Source organism: Acanthopagrus latus, chromosome 18 (genome assembly GCF_904848185.1).
Source record: "Acanthopagrus latus isolate v.2019 chromosome 18, fAcaLat1.1, whole genome shotgun sequence".
NCBI lineage: Eukaryota > Metazoa > Chordata > Actinopteri > Spariformes > Sparidae > Acanthopagrus > Acanthopagrus latus.
In genome coordinates, this window is record NC_051056.1 from 25,523,730 (window position 1) to 25,546,030 (window position 22,301).

The 22,301-nt window shown below is 40.7% G+C and overlaps 3 protein-coding genes across 4 annotated transcripts; 1 reads left to right on the top strand and 2 right to left on the bottom strand.

Moving 5' to 3' along the window:
- Positions 1 to 146: 146 nt before the first annotated feature.
- On the bottom strand, positions 147 to 6,194 carry si:ch73-335m24.2 (protein eva-1 homolog C). Of its 2 annotated transcripts, none has more exons than XM_037077313.1 (7): positions 6,031 to 6,194; positions 4,128 to 4,333; positions 3,912 to 4,035; positions 2,966 to 3,118; positions 2,596 to 2,739; positions 2,418 to 2,489; positions 147 to 921 (listed from the first exon to the last, which is right to left on the bottom strand). In XM_037077313.1, the coding sequence occupies exons 1-7, from the start codon at positions 6,107 to 6,109 to the stop codon at positions 533 to 535; spliced, it is 1,167 nt and encodes a 388-aa protein (XP_036933208.1). In that variant the 5' UTR covers positions 6,110 to 6,194; the 3' UTR covers positions 147 to 532. The 2 variants fall into 2 exon arrangements, with proteins under 2 accessions (XP_036933208.1, XP_036933209.1); XM_037077314.1 differs by lacking the exon at positions 6,031 to 6,194 and adding an exon at positions 5,093 to 5,231.
- Positions 6,195 to 10,860: 4,666 nt separating this feature from the next.
- clic2 (chloride intracellular channel 2) lies at positions 10,861 to 16,917 on the top strand. The gene is made up of 6 exons (XM_037077840.1): positions 10,861 to 11,159; positions 13,707 to 13,816; positions 14,361 to 14,486; positions 14,580 to 14,680; positions 15,893 to 16,074; positions 16,228 to 16,917. Exons 1-6 carry the CDS (start codon positions 11,106 to 11,108, stop codon positions 16,387 to 16,389), a joined length of 735 nt encoding a protein of 244 aa, XP_036933735.1. The 5' UTR covers positions 10,861 to 11,105; the 3' UTR covers positions 16,390 to 16,917.
- Positions 16,700 to 20,365, bottom strand: urp1 (urotensin-related peptide 1). The gene is made up of 5 exons (XM_037077841.1): positions 20,077 to 20,365; positions 19,699 to 19,827; positions 19,563 to 19,603; positions 18,590 to 18,695; positions 16,700 to 17,269 (listed from the first exon to the last, which is right to left on the bottom strand). The coding sequence occupies exons 1-5, from the start codon at positions 20,177 to 20,179 to the stop codon at positions 17,238 to 17,240; spliced, it is 411 nt and encodes a 136-aa protein (XP_036933736.1). The 5' UTR covers positions 20,180 to 20,365; the 3' UTR covers positions 16,700 to 17,237.
- Between the last annotated feature and the right edge of the window lie 1,936 nt (positions 20,366 to 22,301).

The following is a 22,301-nucleotide window of genomic DNA, read 5'->3' on the forward strand; positions in this document are numbered from 1 at the left end:
AACTCTAACAATCTACCATGAATGTTTATCATCCCAATTTAAAACAAAGATGTGAATTAATAACCAAGTTCCAACCAAGTTGTTGCTCTGGACTTTGTCTCCTGTTGTTCTCGGTTCACTGTGAATTACTTTCAACAGAGACGTCACAGGAAACATATCATATTTATTATATAGAATAACTTGAATTGTAGTGTACAGTACATACTGGTTTCAACACTTTAACATCCTAAAACACAACAAATGTAGGCAGATAAGTAGTTAAATTAACAGTGTGATTTCAGAAAAAAACTACAATTTTGAAACAAATTTGAAGAGCAAATCTGCTGAAGTTAATCTCTGACTTGATTAATGATTGTGATTAGACTAGTACATCAAAACTTCGTGTATTTTATTCTTATTGAGAGTCACATGGAAGAGGAGGCACAGTTAAGTTCTTTTAAAAGTAAAATAAATGTGTGATGACAGTCCACATCTCAAACTTCATGACAGAAGGATTCTTCAGCTGTAGTTTCACTTGTACACGTGACGTCTCTCAGTTGTTGTAGGTTTTAATCTTGTGAATGGCGTAAGGGCTGGAGTCTCGGTGTGGCCAGATGTCTCCGTTGGGCAGGTCTCTGTTGGGACGCTCCACCTCTCGATCGACCATCTCCACCGTCAGAGTGGAGGGACTGAGGATGTCGTTAGTCCTGTAAGACTGTGTGAGCCGACGGAAGGACGAGGTGTCTGAGATGTCGTCGTCAAAGAGATCCTCCATGAGCTCCTTGCGCCGCCTGCGAGACGCTTTCAGCTCCTCGTTCAGCTCGGACACCAGCTCTTTGACGTCCCTCACGATGGTGGAGCGCAGACCGAACAGGCAGAGCAGGAAAACCAGACCAGCACAGATCCCAGAGACGAAGTACAGAGCCACTCTCTCCGGGAGACCTGCAGGAAATCAGACTGACTGTAACATGTGCTGGTGTGAGACTCATCCTGCCCCTCTGCACCAAATTACCCCTGAACTGACTGTACTGGTGTTTTTATGTGTGTCAAACAATGTCTTACACTCTGCATCACTGCTGACATTTACAGACGTGTGCAGTGGCTTCATGTGCACCAGTTTAGTCGGGTTGTTCAGAGAAAGTGTCCATTGTCCCGGCAAGATTCATCCGTCCATCATTTCTCTCCTGCTCTGGTATAAAAACATGTTCCATCCTGGTGCATCATAAGACATTAACACATTCTGTACCTCCATCTTGAACCTGTGACCTGCTGCTTGGTGCCCCTAGTGCCCAAACTATACACAAAAAAATAAATATGTACGGGTGAACGTTTTGATTAAAAATCCTATAATTGAAATAACTACTTTTTATAATAATAAAAATAGGGAAATGACTGGCACAATGTGCTTTTCAGTCCCTCAATTATCCAAAATATTTGGGCCTCATATGCTGTTATAACCTGCAGGGATGGAAGTAACTAATTACAACCACTCAAATAACTGCAATATTCATTTTTTTGTCTGTAATTTTACTCCACATATTTGTACACTACACAGTGTAACCTACGTAGTTACTTTACAAGTTATAATTGAGTACTGAGTACAATTTCAAGTACAATCTAAGCGTTTCATCTGCATGTGTGCAGGTAAGAAGTCTATCTGATCCTAAACGTGTCAATGAAATACCTGACATACGTACAAAAGACACAAAACTAGTGAGGGAGTAATTAAGACTGAAGATTTGGAGAAATGATTCTGAATACTTACAAGTGATACTGCATTAAACATCAATGGTTAAAAATAACTAATACTCTAAGTGTCTGGGAATAATACTTTTACTCAAGTAATATTTGAGTACCAGTAGTTTTCGTAATGTAATTGAGTAATGTTTCAGTGACGTAACTTGCAGTTGAACACAGATTGTCAGAACTCTGTCCACCACTGATGAACTGAAGGGGAACAAAAATCTGAAATCAAGGGGAAAACAGTGCCCATCGAGAAATAAAATCTCTGGTATGATTTGAAAACAGTCAGCAGTAATGCAAAGTGTTCCTGCAAATTCAGTTTTACTACATATAAAATGTAGCAGAGCCATTATATTATCTTTAATCTGCTCAGTTTGTGCAGAAAGATGCAAAAGCAACACAAACCTGCTTTAACATGTAACTTCTCTTACATATAAAAACACCTGAATGGCCCTTTAAATATGATCACCAGTGATAAGAACGGCACATGCCACCCTGAGCTCTACAGGCGTCAGTGCACATACCCAATATTTTTTCAATGATCTCCAGAGAGTTGGTTAAGAGCACGTTTTGAGGCCTGTAGGTGGGGCCAGTGTACCATCCACCTGCAGGCGAGAGGGGTCTGAGCTCAGACGCCAGTCAAAGTCTGCAGCATGCAACAAAAACCTGCAGGCCTTCCTCAGCCTTGCTCTCACCGTGAGTGAAGTCTGAGATCAGGAAAGGGTCTGTTGACCCTCGACCCACATCTTCCAGAAGATACCGCGGCACTGAGGAGAAAATGAAAGTTTTTTTGTTTTGTTTTGTTTTTTTTTTTTTTACATGATGCAGCAAACCATGTCAATCAGAATCTGTAACATCTGGTCCGTCGCGCACCACAAGTGAAGGACACCCGCAGGTGTTTCCTGGTGCCGGGGAAGCAGGGGTCCCCGAAGGTCTGAGTATCAGCCAGGACTGAGCAGTTCGCTCTGCCATGACACCTGCGGGACACCTTCCTCAGAGCCGAGGGCGACAAACACTCTGCAGTAAATAAGATTATTTAGATTACTAACTTGAACAGTTTAATATTGAACCATATGCTCTGATTAGAAACACTTGGATCAAATAGTAAATACCCTTACAGAAAATGCACCAGTGAACATTTCTATGTATGATTCATTGTTTAATAAACACCAACTAGTCTCCTCTGTGTCTATAGATCTGTGTTTGTTCCACTATATATGACAGTAAATGTTCTGTTTCAGACCCATGTCCACATGTGATCCCGGTTCCTGAGGACAGTAGGGACTGCCGTGCAGCAGGTGTCCGAACGAGGCCGAGTAGATGGCGAGGACGGTCTCGTTCTTACACATCAGCCTCAGACGCTCATTTTCACACACCAGCCGGGTGCGGTGGTGCTCTGAAAAACACACCGGACACATAAATACACAAGCACAGACAGAAGTATTCCTGTGAATCTCTAGTGGAGAAACTAAATTAGCATAATTTACTATTATTGTTGCTGTTTTTTTTCTATGAATGGTAACAGATTTAAATCTACTGCTGAGTTTACTTCAAACCATTTGAGTTTTATTTCCATTATATTGTTAATGCTAATTTGAAATTTGACTCCATGAATTAAAAAACATTGTTCTCGTTACAATCAGCAGATGCTTTTGTCCAAAGAGACATTCATACACTCATGGTGTCGGCTGCCATGCAACGTGCTGACCAGCACATCAGGAGCAGTCTGGGCGTTCAGTATCTTGCTCAAGGACACTTCAACAGGCAGACCAGGGGAATCAAACCAGTAACAAGATGCTGGCTCTACCCCTGAATCAGCCGCCTGCTCTCTTTGCTCCTCTACGTTTATTCGGCAGCTTTACTTGTTAATTTGTAGACTTTTAATGGTAAATACACACTATAAACTAGTAGATTATAATATACAACTATAGGGTGAGTCAGCAGTATATAAAGTAATAATAGTAGCTCCACTTTTACCAGCTGCAACATTAAAGTCACAAACACATTAATGCATCAATAATCATAATGCAGTCTGAAATGGACCATTCTGATGGAGCACTTTCACTTCTGGTGCTTGAATTATACATATTAATGACACTTCTACTTAAGTAAGTATTTTGAATGCAGGACTCACTTGTACCAAAGTATTTTAACATCACAGTAAATGTTAAAAAAAATCAGCAGTTCACCTGGTCTGCACTTGTAGGCCACTAGAAGGTACTTGGTGGTGAGGGGACAGGGGTCCTGACCGAACACTGGACTGTAGACGGGGATGTGACAGGACCGGCGATCCTGACACTCTGACACCACCTTCTGTGAGGGCCAGAAAACATGTTTTCACTGCTTTAATCTGCCGCGTGGCTCATAAAAACATTCACAGACTTGACACTCGTCCCTTTGTGTACCTCGACAGCGACTGCAGAAGTGCACTCTGTGTCCTCCTCGCCGGTCGTGTTTGAGTTTGCAGAGGGACACAAATGCTGATTAGGAACACGTCGTCCGTAGAAAGCTGACAGGACGCTGACAGACGTCCTGGAGGGACACTCGATGACCAGCGTCTCTCCTTCACAAGCGTGAGCCGTGTGGTTCTTCAGGATGGTGTGAAGATACACTGACAGGGAACACAAGATGATGCTGATTTAACTTGATTTAGTTGTTGTTGCAGCATTTTCAGTCAGTCATCGTACATGAAACACAAACAAAGCCAACAGTCTGTGTGTGTGAGGTGGCGACTGAACAGGCAGACCAACAACAGACACTCGTTCACACCTCAAAAAAAGCTTTGCAAAGGCGAATTACACATTTTCGAATCTATATTTGCATCAGTCCATAATTCCATCAGTTTAACCCAAATAATTCTCTTTTTAATCTGTTTTTTGTAGCTTTTTGTGCAGTAAACTTACAAACACCTCTCAGATCAAATCTTCTTCTCCTGTATCAGAAACCGAGGACTTGTGTGAGTATAATAATCAGTCTACATTTGGTCCTTTTGTGTGGTTACAACTAATGAATTTAAGGTTGTTTTAAAGGTAAACCACCACAATATTACACAGTAATCATGTGAGGAAGAATGAAATGAGCTACATGATTATATATCACACATCATATCATTTCTTTTGTCTCAAAACTGAGGGAGAGTTCTCGCGCAGCTGGAACAACCTCGAAGTGAATCATCATGCAAATAAAGTGAATATCAACAGTGCGATCATGTGTTTGTTAAAAACAGGCTGATATCTAATCTCAAACTCAGTGGTGTCACTTTCGTCTCATTTGAATACTTATAACTCCTGTTTGACTCTCAGGTTTCAGATTTAATTCATTAGTAACAAGACAGCTGTTTTCCCTCGTTAATAAAGCAGAAATGACTCACCGATCGGGTCATTTTTACCTAATAATACATCATTTAAAAATGCTTCATTGTCCATAATTTGCAAGTCAATAGCGTGACTTAATAGATTCTTTTTTTTAGTAGCTGCTCAGCCATGGCTGATGGCTGGGTGGTGTCCCGGTCGCTGGGTGTAGCTCTCCCAGACAATATTTGGACCATGACTGCATGCACAAATATACAAGACGACAGAGCACAGACACAGAAGTGAAGCCTCCCCTCCCAAGTGTGCTTCCCGTTGTGTGTGTGTGTGTGCGTGTGTGTGTGTGTGTGTGTGTGGTCTTAATCTTTCCATCCATCTCTTGAGTCTTGTGTCGCTGTTTATCACAAAATATTTAGCTTTTTCTAAAAAAAGAAATGTCAAAATATCTTTAAAATGCCAAATTTAATCCACCAACATGTTTGTGTTTGTGTGTGAGTGTGTGTGTTTGTGTGTGTGTGTGTGTGTGTGTGTGTGTGTGTGTGTGTGTGTGTGTGTGTGCACCACAGAGGCAGTGTGAAGCAGAGAGGGAGGCAGTACCAGGCACTCGCTCACAATGAACTATTATTAGGTCTGCAGCCGCACAAAAAATGGAAATATCTGCCGAGGTCAGATAGAGAGAAAGGCTGCGATGCTGACAGTTCGTCACCATAACAATATTTTATCGGCAGGAGTTTCCAAAACAATTCCACTGTAGATGATTAAATGCTTCGGGAGTATCTGGTCCCATTCTGTGAGGATCTAAGTTCAGGACCCTGATTCTGGTCTCTCAGCACGAGTCGCGCCAGCTGTTTGGAAAGCAGGATGTGCGTTAAATATGAGGGGACGCTGAAGAAGCTTCCTTTGCAAAACCTTTCATATCTGAACAAAAATGTACCAGTCAGCATTTGGACTTTCTCCCTGAAAAAGCAAAAAATGGTGCCAAAAAAAAAAAAACACTTACGAGAGAAGTCAGGAGCCGAACGTGTCGTGCGGATCTTCAGAGCCAGAAGAAGAGGAAGGAGGAGGTGAAGGAGCTCCATGGCGCTGTCATTGTGTGCAAACCCCACACAGCAGACCCTGGAGATGACTTGTAATGAGCTGATGTGCTGCTGACTGCCTGGGAGAGAGCGGTCAGTAGGTCAATGATGCCATTGTGTTTACAACAAACAGCCAGCCCTCCTTCAGATATTAAAAAAACAAGTCACAGCTGACTGCTGACAGAGCTGATGGATGAGCTCCACTGCTGCTTTGTCTTGAGTTTGGGACGATGTGTGTGTGTGAGGATGCACGTACGTTTAACGTGTTTTCTTAATGTCTGACCCTCACCTGACGGACAGATGAAACAAAAACAAGCAACATCCCTGAACTGTGAGCACTGAGTTAAATAAAAAGACAATATTACAGCCAGACTTTGATCGGGATTAACTCGATGAAACATGTTTATACGGGCCACACCCTGCAAAAACCTGTGACGTGACTCCTCTAGTGATCGGTTGTTGCAGCTTGAGGCTTGTTTGTTTGTTTGTTTGTTTGTTTGTTTGTTTGACACTGGACAGTGCACAGCTTCTTGTACCAGAGTTAGATAAAGGCTACTTTACATCTGCAGTCCCTGGGCAGGAGATAGAGACAGCATATCTATGAAAATAAACATTACGGTCTAAAAAACAGTGACAAGATAACACATCATCAATGTACAACAACAACAACAACAACAGCAACAACCTGAATTCATGGGATCAGTAAAAGTACAGAATTTGCGTCACATGAGTTTGAGTTCGTTTTGCAAAATAAGCTTATTTGCTTAATTTCCGGCAATTTATAGAATCAATAAAGTGTTTATCGTCCGGAGGGTTTTCAAAGCCTGACACCGTGTTCCTCCTGTCGCCCTCCTCACATATCTGAGTTTACTTAGTTAGCTTTGCTCAATTCCCGGATGTTAAGGGACCGTGATTATTTCATTTAAGGCTTTAGACATGCAACAACTGAGCCAAGATAAAGTGACTAATATCTCTGTTTAACTTCTGATGAAATCTAATACATAAACAAAAAACATCTGTCCTAAGACGTTATCAGTTTCTGGCTCTGGGAAAGCAGAGAAAAAGGGGAAAAAAATCCCCCAAACTGTCGGCTTATCATCAAAATACAGTATCTCCTCAACCAGATCACACACATCCAGGTTCTTCCCTGCGGTCTCCTTGTTATGACTAATATAATATGTTTTCACTTCGTAAACTGAGTCTCCCCCTGAAACGATTGACTATTTACTGACAGCCCCCGAACTGGAGCACAGGTGTGAAGGCCGTGCTGAGGATCGGAGCGTGTCTGCAGTTTTAGGTTGAGTTATTCAGAGCTGTTGGATGTGTTGTTAGTCTGGATCATCAGATTTGGTTTGGTAAGAAGAGGTTTCAGTCTGTGGACATGGTGGGATCTTGTATAGCTGCTTCAAACTCTTCTCAGCTTGCTTGTAAATAACTTTCATTAATGTTGCTCATACGTCCAAACACACGTAGCTATGATATCTACTGATATCGGCCTTATGACCGAAGCTCCACCACCCTCGTCCAAACCACACCAAGTGTTTCCAACATGTCTGACACTCTCCTGTCTGTGAAGGCACAAAGACGCCACAACAACCAGCAGCCTCGCCATGGCAACAAGACAGGAAGTGGCTGCGTTCAAAACAGTGAGCGCGTAACTCGTAACCCTGAAACCAAGAAGTGTTGCTAATTTCACTGGATATCTCGTCTTATTCCATGACGTCAGCACTGTCGTTTCTTCACATTCTGTTGATAAATTTAGTAAATTTTTGAATGTTTTGAACTTTTATTCTCGCATATTGCACCTTTAAGTATCAGACACGTGAGAGGTATTGATCTCTCAGCTCTAACTCTTGCCTTGTATTTCCCAAAAATGATTCATTTTATTTATTTATCACTAAAACGTTACTCTAACTATAAAGAAATGTCACATTTAATCCATGGCAGACCTGCAGAGGCTCACTAGCATGTGTGTATTTTGCGTGCGGGATAAGATTTTGTCCTTATGTGTGTGTGTGTGTGTGTGTGTGTGTGTGTGTGTGTGTGAGAGAGAGAGAGAGAGAGAGAGAGAGAGAGTGTGTGTGTGTGTGTGTGGTTGTCAATAGCGAGGGTCCTGTTTGTGGAGATAAGACTCTTTTTTTCCAGGAGGTCACTTCCAGCCGCTGTGTGTGTGTGTGTGTGTGTGTGTGTGTGTGTGTGTGTGTGTGTGTGTGTGTGTGTGTGTGTGTGTGTGTGTGTGTGTTCCTCTGCAGATATGTGTATCTCCCTCCAGGAGATCGGGCTTTCCTATCTTTTGTGTCTGTAAAGGAGGAAGTGTGTGAGGTCATCAGCGAGTTACTCATTTCCACATCTGCCCTTTTTTTTTTTTTTTTTTTTTTTTCCCGAAATACTCAGGAAATCTCTCCCGTCCTTGTTGCAGTCATCAGTTGGTTTCAGTTCACTATAAAAGCTGTGATTTCAGCCTTAAATCTCTTTATTCCCATCACATCCTTTCTTTCTCAATCCTGTGTGGTCACTGTTGCCATGCCAACCAAACACTGACACCAAAATACCGGAGAAGTGATTCAGCAGTGGCGAGGATGTTATCAGTCGACTCGTAGCGGTGAAGTGAAGTGAGTGGCACCTCGGCCGTTTATCACCCAAGCTCCAATAAACACTCCCTCCTTCAGCAGCGGAACGTAATAACGTAGGCTGATAATCTAGAAGGTTTTCAGCCATGTGCGTGGGTCAGAGTGATCCTCCCACCTTTAAACTCCAGTAAAATTCCAGTCACCTCCCATTGGAAGCGTCGGTAAAGTGACTAATCATCCCCCCCCCCACCAAAAAAAAAAAAAAAAAATCTGGAAGGGGAAATAATGTTTCAGACAAAAATCTCCAGCGATAACCTCCCTGACTTTTTTAAAAGGAAAGAAGAAGAGGAGGTTCTATTTTTCTTTCCTCCAACTTTCTCTGTCTCTGTTACACTTCCTGTGATGGTCGAGTGTTGTCCAGCCAATTTCCAGGATTTGTTTGGAATTTCAGTGTGATGGGTTTGTTTTTCATGGCCAGCAGCCACGTAAGCGAGATTTCATGGCTCGGAGCCTCGAGTCGATTCCTTTTAAATTCCCTGTGAAGCATTGCACAATCCTGCACATGGTGCTGGTTTTATTTCATAAGTGGAGTGAAGTCGGTGCCGCAGCATGAGGCCTCTGTCATAAAAATTCCCTTCCCCTATTTTCTGTAAATGATGACATATTACAAGAAATGCTTACGTGAAACCCCTCGGTCCCAGAGAACGTGAGATACAAGATACAAAGTCAACATTCACTTTCATTTACTTATTCACCTAAAATCGCTAAATGCCAAAACATTGTATTTGATGGGAGTGATGCCAAATACCTCTAAGTGTAATGCACCAAGAATGTTTGATACTTTCTTTGAAATAAACTAATGATAAACAGGTCAGAAAGCAAAAGTAACCTTCTCCTTTCATTGTTGTGCCCACAGCACTGAGTTGGGGGGGATTCCCACCGTGATTCATCACCCAAAATACCCCTTCAATCCCACCTTTGTCTCTAAGAACGGTGACTCAACGTGCCTTTATAACGGTACAGAAGAGCAGAAAACATTATAAAACCAGCTAAATGTACAATATAATCAGCGATGGGAGGAATCTTCTGATCTTTTACTGAAGTGAAAGTAGAAAATATCACAATGTGAAACGACTCCATCAGAAAGGAGAAGTCCCTGCGTGTTCACTAGGTACAAATATTTACATATTATCAGTGAAATTAAAAGTAATTTAGTTTAGCACATTTATTTTGTGTCTGCAGCACCAAGTTACTGTAAGAGATCTGTAAACAAGTGAATGAGTAAATATACTTTAATTACTCTCTACCACTGACGACACTCTGCCTTCTATTTTCTCTATTCAGACGTATTTTAAGGGAAACTGACATTTCAAAAGAACACTGGGTGGATTTTTTCTTATGTCAAAAAGCTCTTGAGCAAATCATTTTCACATTTTTATTTCATCATAGCAAGACATGTTCAGACACAGGGCAACTCAGAGGTCTTCACAGGGGCGCTAATTACATCACAGGAAATATAAAGGGAAATATTAACATTAAAAACAAGTGGGAAGGCGTCAAGAAACAAAACATTCAAAGAAGTTAAGAAATAGGAAAGCAAGCTAAAATATCAATATGATTAAAAGAGATGAGACTAGAAAATAAAAGTCACAGTGCCTTTTTTTCACAAAGCCTTGAAATTGCTTTAGTGTGACAAACAGAAAAGATCTTCAGCCGTGATTTAAAAGAGGTGAGAGCGAAAAATATACATACTGATCATCATCACATTAAAGACACTCACAAAGAGATGTCAGCGTGACTTTTAAACACTATGTTCAGGTATTTCCCCAAACAAACACGATGCACACTGAGCAGTCCAACCAAGTCTGCATTAAAATCACATTAGGTGTCTCTCCTGCTCCCCAGCGTCTCACATTACACAGTGTGTGCTTTGTATAGCAACTACAGCCTGTTTTGTTTTTTTTTTTTTTAAAGTGCTCTTAATCTATCAGAGCTGGAATGTGAGTGGCTCCAAGTGAATTGTCTGAATTAGTGTGAGTCACATGGACGTTATCAGTTCCTGTGTATTGCAAAATGCACAGATCCTATTTTAAGCTCTCTCCTCATTGAGTCTGGCTCCGGGTATATAAGAGCGAGCACCCCGCCCATCGTCTCCGGACCCTCCCTCTCTACCCTGACTTGTAAAAGTGTGCTCAGAGCGATAGACTCCCAGGAGCCCTCTGACAGAACCCAGGCAGCCTCTCTCTCTCTTTCTCTCTCTGCTGACATCCAGAGCAGCACTTTAAATCAGCTTTCTCTCTCTTCAGATCTGCTGATTTGTTTGGGTGTGTGTGTGTGAGGAGCCACTGAGCTTTGTCCGAGGGGGAAGAGCCTTGGAATTCAAAAAGAAAAAAAAAAAAAGAAGTGAATTAAACTTTTTTTGGGACGACATGGCACTTCGGCAGAACTCTGACAAGGAGCCGAGCATCGAGCTGTTCATCAAGGTCAGTCTTTTCTTTTCTTTTTCACTGATTGCACGAAAGAGGAAGTAGATTGTAACATGTGGGGAAAAAGCCCCTGAAAAACACCTGAATTCACCTTTTAAAACAACACGCAGACTTTCTCCTGATGTGCCTGTTTTATATCAGGAAATGTGTAAGCATTTGATATATGCTCACTTCTCAGTCCTGTGAGAGTTCAGAGATCTATGAGCATCAATCAGAGGACAACTCTCTCTCTTTTTGAGCGGTGCCTCTTGCAGATACCGTGTCGATCCAGATGCTGAGGTGTTTGTATCCCTGCTGAGGGTCACGGCAAAAAATGTTATCAGTGAACTCTGGCCACGGGCAGACGGTCGGTCCACCTTATCATCGCGCACCCAGACGGAGCTGAGAGCGTGCAGGCTGACTGGCCCCAGGACCGAAGCAGGCACACCCACTTCACATACGCACACGCTCAGATACACTCGTCTTTATCAGGAACAAAATATTCACTTTTCTGAGCTCGAACATAAAAAAAAAAAAAAACACATTGGGATGTTCAACAGCAATCTGTTTGTGTCTGTGTCATCTGTACGGAGACACGGTGTCTTCTGAGATAACACGAGGTCGAACCAAGCTCAAAAAACATCACGAGACAGGCACAGTGAGCGGCCGACGGGACTTCTAGACGTATTATGTCTATTTGTGAATGAAACTTTAAACATTAAATGGGCACTTCGTGGATGTGGAGATGAAATTCAAACTCAGCAGTATTTTTTTTCCCACAACTGAATAAACAAGCTGCCCTCAGAGGAAAATAAGATCCAGGAACTCAGTTTGAAGCTAGAAAGGTGGCAGGGTCCGCCACATATAAACAAAGTGAAACAGTATGAAACTGTGTTGTCCTTTAAACTCAGTTTGTTTATTCAGTCATGAAAATGAGGAGAGGCTGTTTGTTTATTTAGTTTGTTCAGGCATAAAAAGAAAAGAAGAGAAAAATCTTTCTCTTCTGATTAAAGCTGCTTCCCTAAAACTACATGGTGCATCTTTAACGGAGTCGTTTAACATTTAGGGAAGTGTGACTTTTTGTTTTGCAGCTGACAGTTAGATGAGAAGATTTAAACCACTCCCACAGTCAGTATGAAGCTACACAGCCAGAATCACAGAGTAACTCATGACATGATTCACAAAACATCTCCCACGATCACGATACAGTGATTCTACAATTATCTGATAATACATCATGATATCTGCCTGTGAAGATGGTTAGGACTAATAAGAATACTGATATTTGGCACCAGTTTATCAATAATTATGTCTCACATTATATTGCCGTATCGATATCATGACAGCAGGCTGTTAGCTCAGGTTAGCGTAACGTTTGCATAAAGACTGGAAATAGGTGGAACCAGGTAGCTCGGCTCTGTCCAACTAGCACCTCCAAAGCTAACTAATTATCATTTTATGTCTTGTGTGTTCAATCTGTACTAAAACAGGAGTGTAAAAACAACAAGTGGGGTTTATGTGCAGGTTTTTCTTGGTCAGGCTTTCACGAGACGAACCAGTTCACTAGAATAAATGTAAGCTAAGAGCAGTTCTGCAAAAAAAGAGTTCAAACTGAATGTTTCTTTAGGGCTCAACATTGCGTTTCTTTTGTCTTAGTTGCATATCTTTATGTTTATGCTCAAAAACAACTTGATCAGGGTTTGGAGAACATCATGTTTTGACTTTAAAGACCTGCTTCAGTTGCAGCGGTCACAGAAAGAGATTCTTCGACTTCCCGTGAAAAATAGCTGGTTTTGTGAGATGTCCCCTTGTTTTCCTTGTTTGCTAATAATGCAAATATCAACCTTGGACATATCAAACATTATATTCTGGTGACTGGGCTGATACGACTCCATCACACTCCCATCACAATTTGATTCCTGTACTAGATTTGATGTGTTATTAAGTGAGCAGACAGGCAAGCTCGCTGTTTTCAGTCTTCACGCTAAACTCACCTAATCAGCTTCTGACTGTCGCCTCATATTTATATGTTACAAACACATAATGGCACGTTTCTTCTCATCCAACCCAAATTATTTTTTTTTCTTGGCATGTCAAGTCAGAAAAAAAACACAAAATCAAACACATAAACAAACTATTTATTTCAGCATATTCTCTTCAATTAAAAGATAATTCTCTCCCTGTTGCTTTTAAGCGGTGAAATACCGACAGCCGGACTAAAACTCCAGTCGAGTCCAGAGTCTTTAACTTCCAAGTCTCAAGTCGAAGTCACAATGACTCCAGTTCGTATCTCAGACCAACACATATCAGCTGAAAGCGTGAGCTCAGAAAACACATGCTGGGCTTTAAACATGCTGCGAGCTGGGTGACGTTAGCGTCCTTTGTTTTCCGCTACAACACAATGCCTGCGCGGAGAAAAAAAAATGTCTTTAAATACCTCGGACGTGCTTTTCACCTCCAAAATCCCTTGTTTACCAGCAGAGTGGAGGGAGAGCAGATACCGTGATCGCTGTCCAAACGGAGACATTTGAACCTGTTTTTTTCTGACTCTGCTGTGTGTTTCAGGCTGGACATGATGGCGAGAACGTGGGGAACTGCCCCTTCTGCCAGAGGCTGTTCATGGTTCTGTGGCTGAAAGGAGTGAAGTTTACAGTGACCACCGTTGACATGAGGAAGTAAGCAAACCCCCCCTCTGCTCTGGCATAAGAAACACTTCCTGAGCATCTGGTCGTGGGGACTTTCACACAGAACTCTTATTAAGAAGCGACACAAGAGAGAAAGAGAGCGTTTTCCTTTGAGTAATCCAAAACCGTTTCTCACTTAATCAATAGGTGTGTTGCTGGCAGGTTTGGAGGGAGGAGCCCGTCAAAGGGCACAAAGAGCTCTGTGTCGCCTTCAGACAAACACCTTCTTTAATTGAGGCTTTATTGTGTGAATTTCTCAGGGTCATTGCCGTGGAGGCAAATAAGATCAGGAAACTTTGAAAGGATGCTGATAATTGAATGATTCAGAGCACACACACACACACACAGCGAGCCTTTCAAGCAGAACCACTCCCTGCGCTGTGTGTTTTTATAGCTAAACCAACAGCCAGTGTTGAAGTCATTAATCCACAGCGCCGCATGATTCTCTCGAAGATTTGACGCGCTCGATAACAGTCTGATTGTATTGAATGGAGCCAAAGAACCCAAGGTGTCTAACGCCGCCATCTTTCTCCAGGAAGCCGGCCGAGCTCAAAGACCTGGCCCCCGGGACCAACCCTCCGTTCCTCCTCTACAACGGCACCCTCAAGACAGACTTCATCAAAATCGAGGAGTTTCTTGAGCAAACACTGGCTCCTCCCAGGTATCAAAACAAACAAAGGTTAATGAAGAGCGATCCTGGTGATTGGCTTTGGTTCACTCCACTGGCTTCTCCTCCCTCCTCTCCCCCCCGCAGGTATCCTCATCTCAGCCCGCTGAACAAAGAGTCCTTTGACGTGGGCGCCGACATTTTCGCGAAGTTTTCCGCTTACATCAAGAACAGTCCGAACAACGCCTGTGAGTTGTGTCATTTATTAAACACGCAACCGCTCGTCGTGTTTTCACTCATTCTCACATGGATCTGAGATAAAAACACACGTTTAATTGTTTTATCTCAGAAAGTACTTTTACTCAAGAGCTTAACTTAAAGGTTCAGTGTGTACGATTATGTTTTCATGGGTGTATAATCAACTTAAACTAAGAATCCTTGTGTTTGCCGTGTTTCTACGGTAGCCCAGAACATACAAACCAATCACTGATTCTGCAGAGAGACATTCATATTGTTGTAAAGGGTGAAACAAGAGGTGTCGCTAAATCCTACACACTGAACCTTTAATCACAGTTTGAGGTACTTAATTTGAGTATTTTCTGTTTTATGCTCCTCAATATGAGAGAAATATCGTACGTCACACTCCACCACATTTATTAGACAGCTGTAGTTATTATTCAAATCTGTCAGGACAATTTTATCTACAAAGTATCGGATCAACATCTAAAATATGATGTTTTTTTTGTTTTTTTTTTAGTCCAAACTGACCAAAAGTATTTGAAGTTGTGTATCAAAATGCTCACACTGTAAAAGTTGATAAAATCTGATTAAAACTGAAGTGACCGTCTACCTCAAAATTAAAAAAGTACAGTTAAAGTTTACTTTAAATTGATCGGTCCACTGTCTTCGGTAAATTTGAGATAATATGTTTTGTGACTCTTTTGAAGTAAAGTCAACTTTTGAAAAAGAACATAATACACTCAGAAACTGACAAAATGACAGCATGTGAAGAAAAAACAGTTTAGGAATGGAAAGATGTGAATACTTAGATTAAAAGTACTCACGGTGCAGAAACCTTCCTCCTTATATCCTCATATTGTGTTTCTATAAGTTACATATTGATGCCTACAGCTGTGCACGTTACGCTGAAGTTAGTTCAGATAAAAGCTGTTTTTCTACTTTGTTTATTGTGATTAATCAATTGAAACCTGTTGTTTTGATCCATTTAATAAATGTGTGATTGTTTTTGTTAATAATAAGTTCATCTACTAGCATCTACGGCTGCAGTGGAGTAAAACAAACAGCATTTCACTCTGAAACGCAGTCAAGAAAATGTATAAAGTACCTCAAAAATGCACTGAAAGAAAGAACGCTTGAGTAAATGTTCTCACAGTTACATGCTGTAGTTACAATACACCAGTGGAAATACATCATGTCTCTGTGGTTCCGACCCGTCACAGACCATGAGAAGAACCTGATGCGGGAGTTCCACCGCCTGGACAAGTACCTGATCAGCCCTCTGCCCGAGGAGATCGACCACAACTCCAGAGAGGACGTCACCGTCTCCAAGAGGAAGTTCCTGGACGGAGACCGCCTCACCTTAGCCGACTGCAACCTGCTGCCCAAACTGCACGTCATCAGGGTGAGGCAGTGTGATGATGTCATCACCAGCGTAGTAACGGGTCGTGTTGTTCTGATGTAAAGACGTACAGGTGGTCTGCTTCAGTGAATGACCCGAGCTGTGCCCTTGTTGCACTCACGAATCTTCACGTTTGTCTTCTTCCGTTTATTTCAGATTGCTGCCAAGAAGTACTGCAACTTCGACATCCCCGCTCAGTTCACGGGCGTGTGGCGATACCTCAACAACGCCTACGAGAGAGACGAGTTCAGACAGACGTGTCCGGCCGACATCGAGATCGAGAAGGCCTACTTCACCGTGGCCAACCAGAGGAAATGAAGACCCGACTCTCTGTATTTTAAATCCTGTTTTTCACCCAGTTGTATCCATATAAAGTAAAGCTGGTGCTCAGTTAGGGGGCGCTACAACCTCCAAGAATAAACCGTGGCGATGAATCAGACACTATTCAAACGTCTAAATCCTGAACCTGCAGTAAGACTTCGACACGCAAAAGCAAAATGTTTTACTGGTTGTATGTTATCGACTGTTTTATCCGTCGTCGCTCACAGACGAATGGTGTGTTGATGCCACGCTGAAAAGGCCAAATGTGCAATTGACTGTTTGTGTTTTTGTTTATAGTGTAAATATATTTTTTTTCATGCTTTTTATGATCAAAACACCCTCGTCGATGTAAATGTGATTGTGTTAGTGTGAGCAGCAGAAAACACAGAAACCTTCAATAACAGTTTGTTCTAATGTAAAACATGAAATAATACGTGGAATTACACTCCTGTATCTCATCCTGTACAAACACATTTTGAGATGATTATTGTCTCACTGTCACACTAATAAAAAAACATCAAATTAGTTTGTCATAATCTTGAGTCTTATGTGGTTCATGTGTGTGCTGATAACTGTTCTATAATCCTTCTTTAGGTCTCATTCACTGAATATCATAAACATTTTTACAAGCGTCACGCCTGAGAGCAGGTCACCTCGATGGCATTTCTGATATTCAACTTTATTTTCAGCCACAAAAGAAAACAATAATCTTACAGCTTCAAAAATATATCTTCTGTTGATTCAGTTCAGACGATGATTATGCCGTTCGATGGGAGTCAAGAGTGACGATGGGCAGCGAGACGCCGAGCTGAAATCACACCAAACATCCGGCCGGCCGCTCAGCTCTAGTTGGTGACGCAGTATTTCCAGAAACACGCTGTCAGGACACCAGAGAGAAACATTAGGAACAGAAACACGTCGCTCTTCAGTTTTGTTTCCTTCTTTTAAAGGAAATATGTGTTTTTTGTCAAGATGAATGAAGATGTACATTAAAAAAGTACATAATAATACTATTTTTGATATTCTTGTACTTTACTTGTCTTGTACTATCAGCAGTAGTTTATTTCAGTCCCATTATTTAGCATTTATAACCAGAATAAACATTTAATACATGGTTTATAACAACATACTGCTAATTTAAGGTGTAAACTCCAAAATTATGATTGTTGACAAACACAGAATATGAATAAACACGATGAAAATATGATTATATCTGCTACAACTATGTTATAGATTGTACGGTAAGATTTTGTCTCTAAATGCTAAATTAGGGGATTTGTTTTTCTGTTTTTACTGTTTAGAAAACACGAAAACAATTTATTTCTTCAACAAAGTAACTGTAGTTTTCACTGAGCACTTAAGAAAAGACACTTTAGCTGTTTGCATGCTAATAAAACATATTGTTTCTTTTCTTTTTACACATTAAGAGCCAGATATGAAATTCTGGATGTCATCTCAAGATTAAATTATCACCATGTTTCACAATATGAACAAAAACCTTTTATCAAATAGGAATAAAACTTGAAAGATTTGCTCAGAATATGTAATAATTTACATATTTACATAAGTAATAACACCAGGCAGGTGAACAGGGTAAAATGCTTTAACAAGTAAATTGCATCATAAAACTTCCTGATGACCTTTATGAAGAAAATTATTATTTGTATTAAAAGTTTTAGAGGATTTTTAGGTTTATTATGCAGATGAAGTTTTGTGTAATTAACATGAGACATTTAAATACAGTTTGAAGAGAAACCCAAACGAAATGAGGCCATTTTCATTTGCACTAATCTGAAAGAGGAAATGTCACGGAGGCAAATTAGCTCAAGATGGCAGAACTGATGTAAGTGTGACCTCAACATGAAGCAGGCTGCTGTTTACTTCTGTTTACTATCACCTGGGTGGAGTTACTCAGCAAACGGTTGTGTATCTACATAAGTTAAATATCCGTGTTGTGTAGTTTTCACATTGTCGTCCCATCTCTACCTGTTCAGGTGTGACTTTAAATAGCTAAAGCCTTCGTTAAACATCCGCTTGATTAAATTATTGAGTTTTAATAACTTCAGTTCTGATTATCACACCTGGTTTTGACGTGTGATTTCAGTCTCGGGACTAAAAGCTTGAGCTGGCCTCATTAAACAGTGAACAAAGAGCAGGTGTGGTGTGTGAGTGACAGCAGACAAACAGAGTCGCTCACCTCTTTTGTTTGTTTTTGGCAAGTTCTGCTCTGATCTGAGAAAACCCTGAGAGCGGAGCTTGTCAGCCGCCGCCAGCGTCATCACGGCTTCTTTTAGGTTGTCGACCTAAAAACAAGAAAACAAAAAAAAAAACATGAAGATGATGAGGCTGTAAACTCCCATGTTAGACATTTACGGTGGCTTCCAGTTGATTTAGAGCTGGTTTTTCATAGTATTTTATTTGGATCTTACAATATTTGATACACACTTCGACATCAACACAAAAAGAGCCACAGTCTTAACATACATGTAAATTAGTTTTGAGTGAGTACCAAGTACAGATGATGAAGTTTTTAGTCATCAGTATCTGTGAAGTTTGTAAAAATCTCATTCTGCAAATAAAAAACCAACTCCTGAACAACCTGTATCAATTCCAGGCTTAAATTAAACTTCTGACAGGCCCAACCCACTTCACGTTTGTTAGCTAGCTTGTCTTGTTGTTTGACACGCTGTGAAATTGTATAATTACTGTTTGTCGCCCGTACACCATGTTATTTATTTTGAATTTTGCGGGCATAGCGTTAGCTGTGTGGCTAACAGCTGTGACGAAGGGTTGAATGAGCTGAGCGGACTGGTTTATCGCCCGTTGCTCAGCCGTATCCGGGTCCGTCCTGTTTACTGGAGTAGTGAACAACATTATGGGACTGAATGATTGTTTCAGCTATTAGGTCACTATCAGGTGTTGCCAGGGAAACGGAGGTAGTTCCCTTGGACAAAACTTAATATCATGATTGCAAAACACATAAAAATACATGAAAATTGTCTTTCAAGTGACCGTGGTGTCAGCAGGATGATGCTTATTTGTATTTATGCTATTTAAGTATGATTAACAGGCTTCGTTTAAGACCATGGGTGACTTTGATGTTGTCACTTTGTTCAAAGACACAGATTATCAAAACACAGATTATCAAAGACACAGATTATCAGATTTACCATATTTGTAAACTTCTCTTGCTGCGCCGACTCTTTAGCCCCTTAAACAAAAGAAGAAGAATTGAAAATAATCATTATGTTTCCCATATTTGACAGATTTCTGTAAATATCTGCATGACGTCTGTCTTGTTTGCACCTTTATTCCAGGAGTCTCTTCCTCCATTGTGCTGCATCAGAAGAGGATACAGATTGTTCACCTCCCTCTGCTCCCCCTCAGCAGTGTTCGCTCCCTCCTCCACCTCTGACACTAACTTCTGAATGAAATCTGTCGAGATGAAACAACAACTTTCGTCTCAACATCGTGTCATGATGGCTTTAAGAGTACAGACAGATAATACAAGTGTTATCATGAGAGGATATTAGAGACGACTACATTCATCTCAGAGGAAATGTATGAATGATGTGAACAGAGTTTGGTGGAGTTGCAAAGGAAATATCCAAGTTGATCCCGAGAAAAGGTCAAATTCAGTGAAAAATCTGTAAAATTGAGGAGTTATGATTTAAGGATTCTCACCTGCCTGTGGCTCCAGGTTGGTGTCGGGGTAGAGGGGCAGAGCATGCGTCCATCTTGCAGAACAAATCACAGCGAGGAGGTAAAAGAGGGCTGCAGAGATCATGGTGCCTTTATCTTCAGAGGGTCAGATCTGGACTATACCTCTGCACGGCCCAGAGCTTCACTTATATATCCTCCGGGGTCATCCATCACAATCTGATCAATACATTATCATCACACCCAGTCTCCTCCTTAATGGTTTTGACGGGATGGATCAGGCGTCATAGACACAATTTAGGGGACCCTGTCAATTGAGCCGCAGCCTATCTGTGCTTGTTCAGAGGGGCCTAACAAATGTTTGCTCTGCAGCAGTAATCAGCGCCTGTCCAGCGCCGCTCTGATGGTTTATGTCTGACACCGTTTTCTGTGTGATGGGCTGTTCATTGTGTCATCGCTCATGTCAGAGATCACAGGTACACAGCTGCTGGAACTGTGTCACCTCGGGGTGTTTACGTCACTCCTGAGGCGATTAATCGTGACTGTCGATCAGGACGAATAGCTCACATCGTGGTGGACGTGCTGCAAATTTAGTTTATCGTGAGTTGAAGGTACAAATGCTTATTTTCATGGTTTATTTCTGCACAGTTTGCATTTCCACATGTTGATGTTTATTTATTTTTTAATTTTTTGTTGAAAGACGTGGAAGACAGTGAAGTACATTTACTACTTTGAGGTATTTGTTCTTTAGAATAATAATTTTATGCTACTTTATACTTCTACTTTATGGAGGATCAAAACTACCAAATCTGAAATAAATTAAAATAGATTAATTAATAGCTCAATAGGTAAGATAATATGCCATTAAAATGCACCAAAATGATATTAAAGTAAATATAGTTAATATGTGATATGTGATCTATATCTACTTTAATGTACCTGTGTATTTACTCTCAGATTAATCTAATTATTTATTTACCATCTCATTACATGTCCATGTACGTTACTCATTTATTCATTTTTGAATGTATTTTATTCCTTTTAATAGATAAATAGAGGCAAATTAAAGCAGAAATATCAATTTATTTAACATTTCTATGTATCAGTGAATCATTACACTCATTGTGAATTTTATTTATGGCGGCATATTAACTTAATTATCGAGCCATTTATCTGTTTCTTTATTAATTTCTGATTTGTCAGGTTCAGATCTTCATACTCATATTTTCTATTATTCCTGCTCTATTTGACTCTAATGTCCAGATGCTGGGAGTGTGAGTTAGAGGAGAGGTGTTTGAGGGTAATACAGTAGTTTTAAGGCTTTTCTTAAAGATTAATGTGAAATAAAATCTCCAAAAAAGAAACAGGACTGGATTGGATGCTCACACATCGCAGTTTAATGTGTCTACATTTGCTAATTGGCACGAAACTCAAACTACAGTTGAGACTGAAATAAACATTAATAATTAACCAAAATGTTGGACGGATTCATATTTTGACCTGATGATGGTGCAGTTCTACAGCAGATGACTTGTGCTGCAGTGGCTTTAAATGTTGAATATTTGTAAATATATATTGAAATAAGATGCTGAGCTGAAAAAAAAATTACATGTTTCCAAACATAATGAGAAGAACATGTAAATAACTGCACTGAGAGTGATCTGGGAGAAATTAAAAATAATTTGACAACTTGTTTCATAAAGGCTTGAAATGAAAAAAAAAGGAAACTCAAAGAGTAATTGTCTCAGAGAACAAGTTGAGCCACGGGGCTTTTTGTCAAACTGAAAGGTCACTAATGCTCCTCAGACGAGTGTACGTGGTGTCGGGTGATTTATAAGCTTGTCTCCACGTCGCTGACATCGCTGTTGAAAACAACAAAGTTTGATACATTTGGCTGCTGAGCAGTCAGCGAGGACGGGAGAGTTTTTCAGGATCGAGCAGTGACTTGTGGAAAGAAACAATTACTGTCTGATAACAATCAACGACTACCAAAGTTAAACTTTCATGCAGAATAATGTTGATGTAGGTGAAGTTAGTTCAAATTCAAAGTGTATCAAAGGGAAAAGTTCTGCAGGAAAATGACCCCTGGCTGTGAATAACATTATTACATCAATAAAATATAACAATGATGCCACACTGTGTACAGAAATGAGCTTTTTACTGTTGCAGGCCTGATTTAGTAAGAGTTTGTCTGTCTGTGTTATTATGCTTCAGTACAGGTGAAGGTACAGGTACTTCAAAATTATACA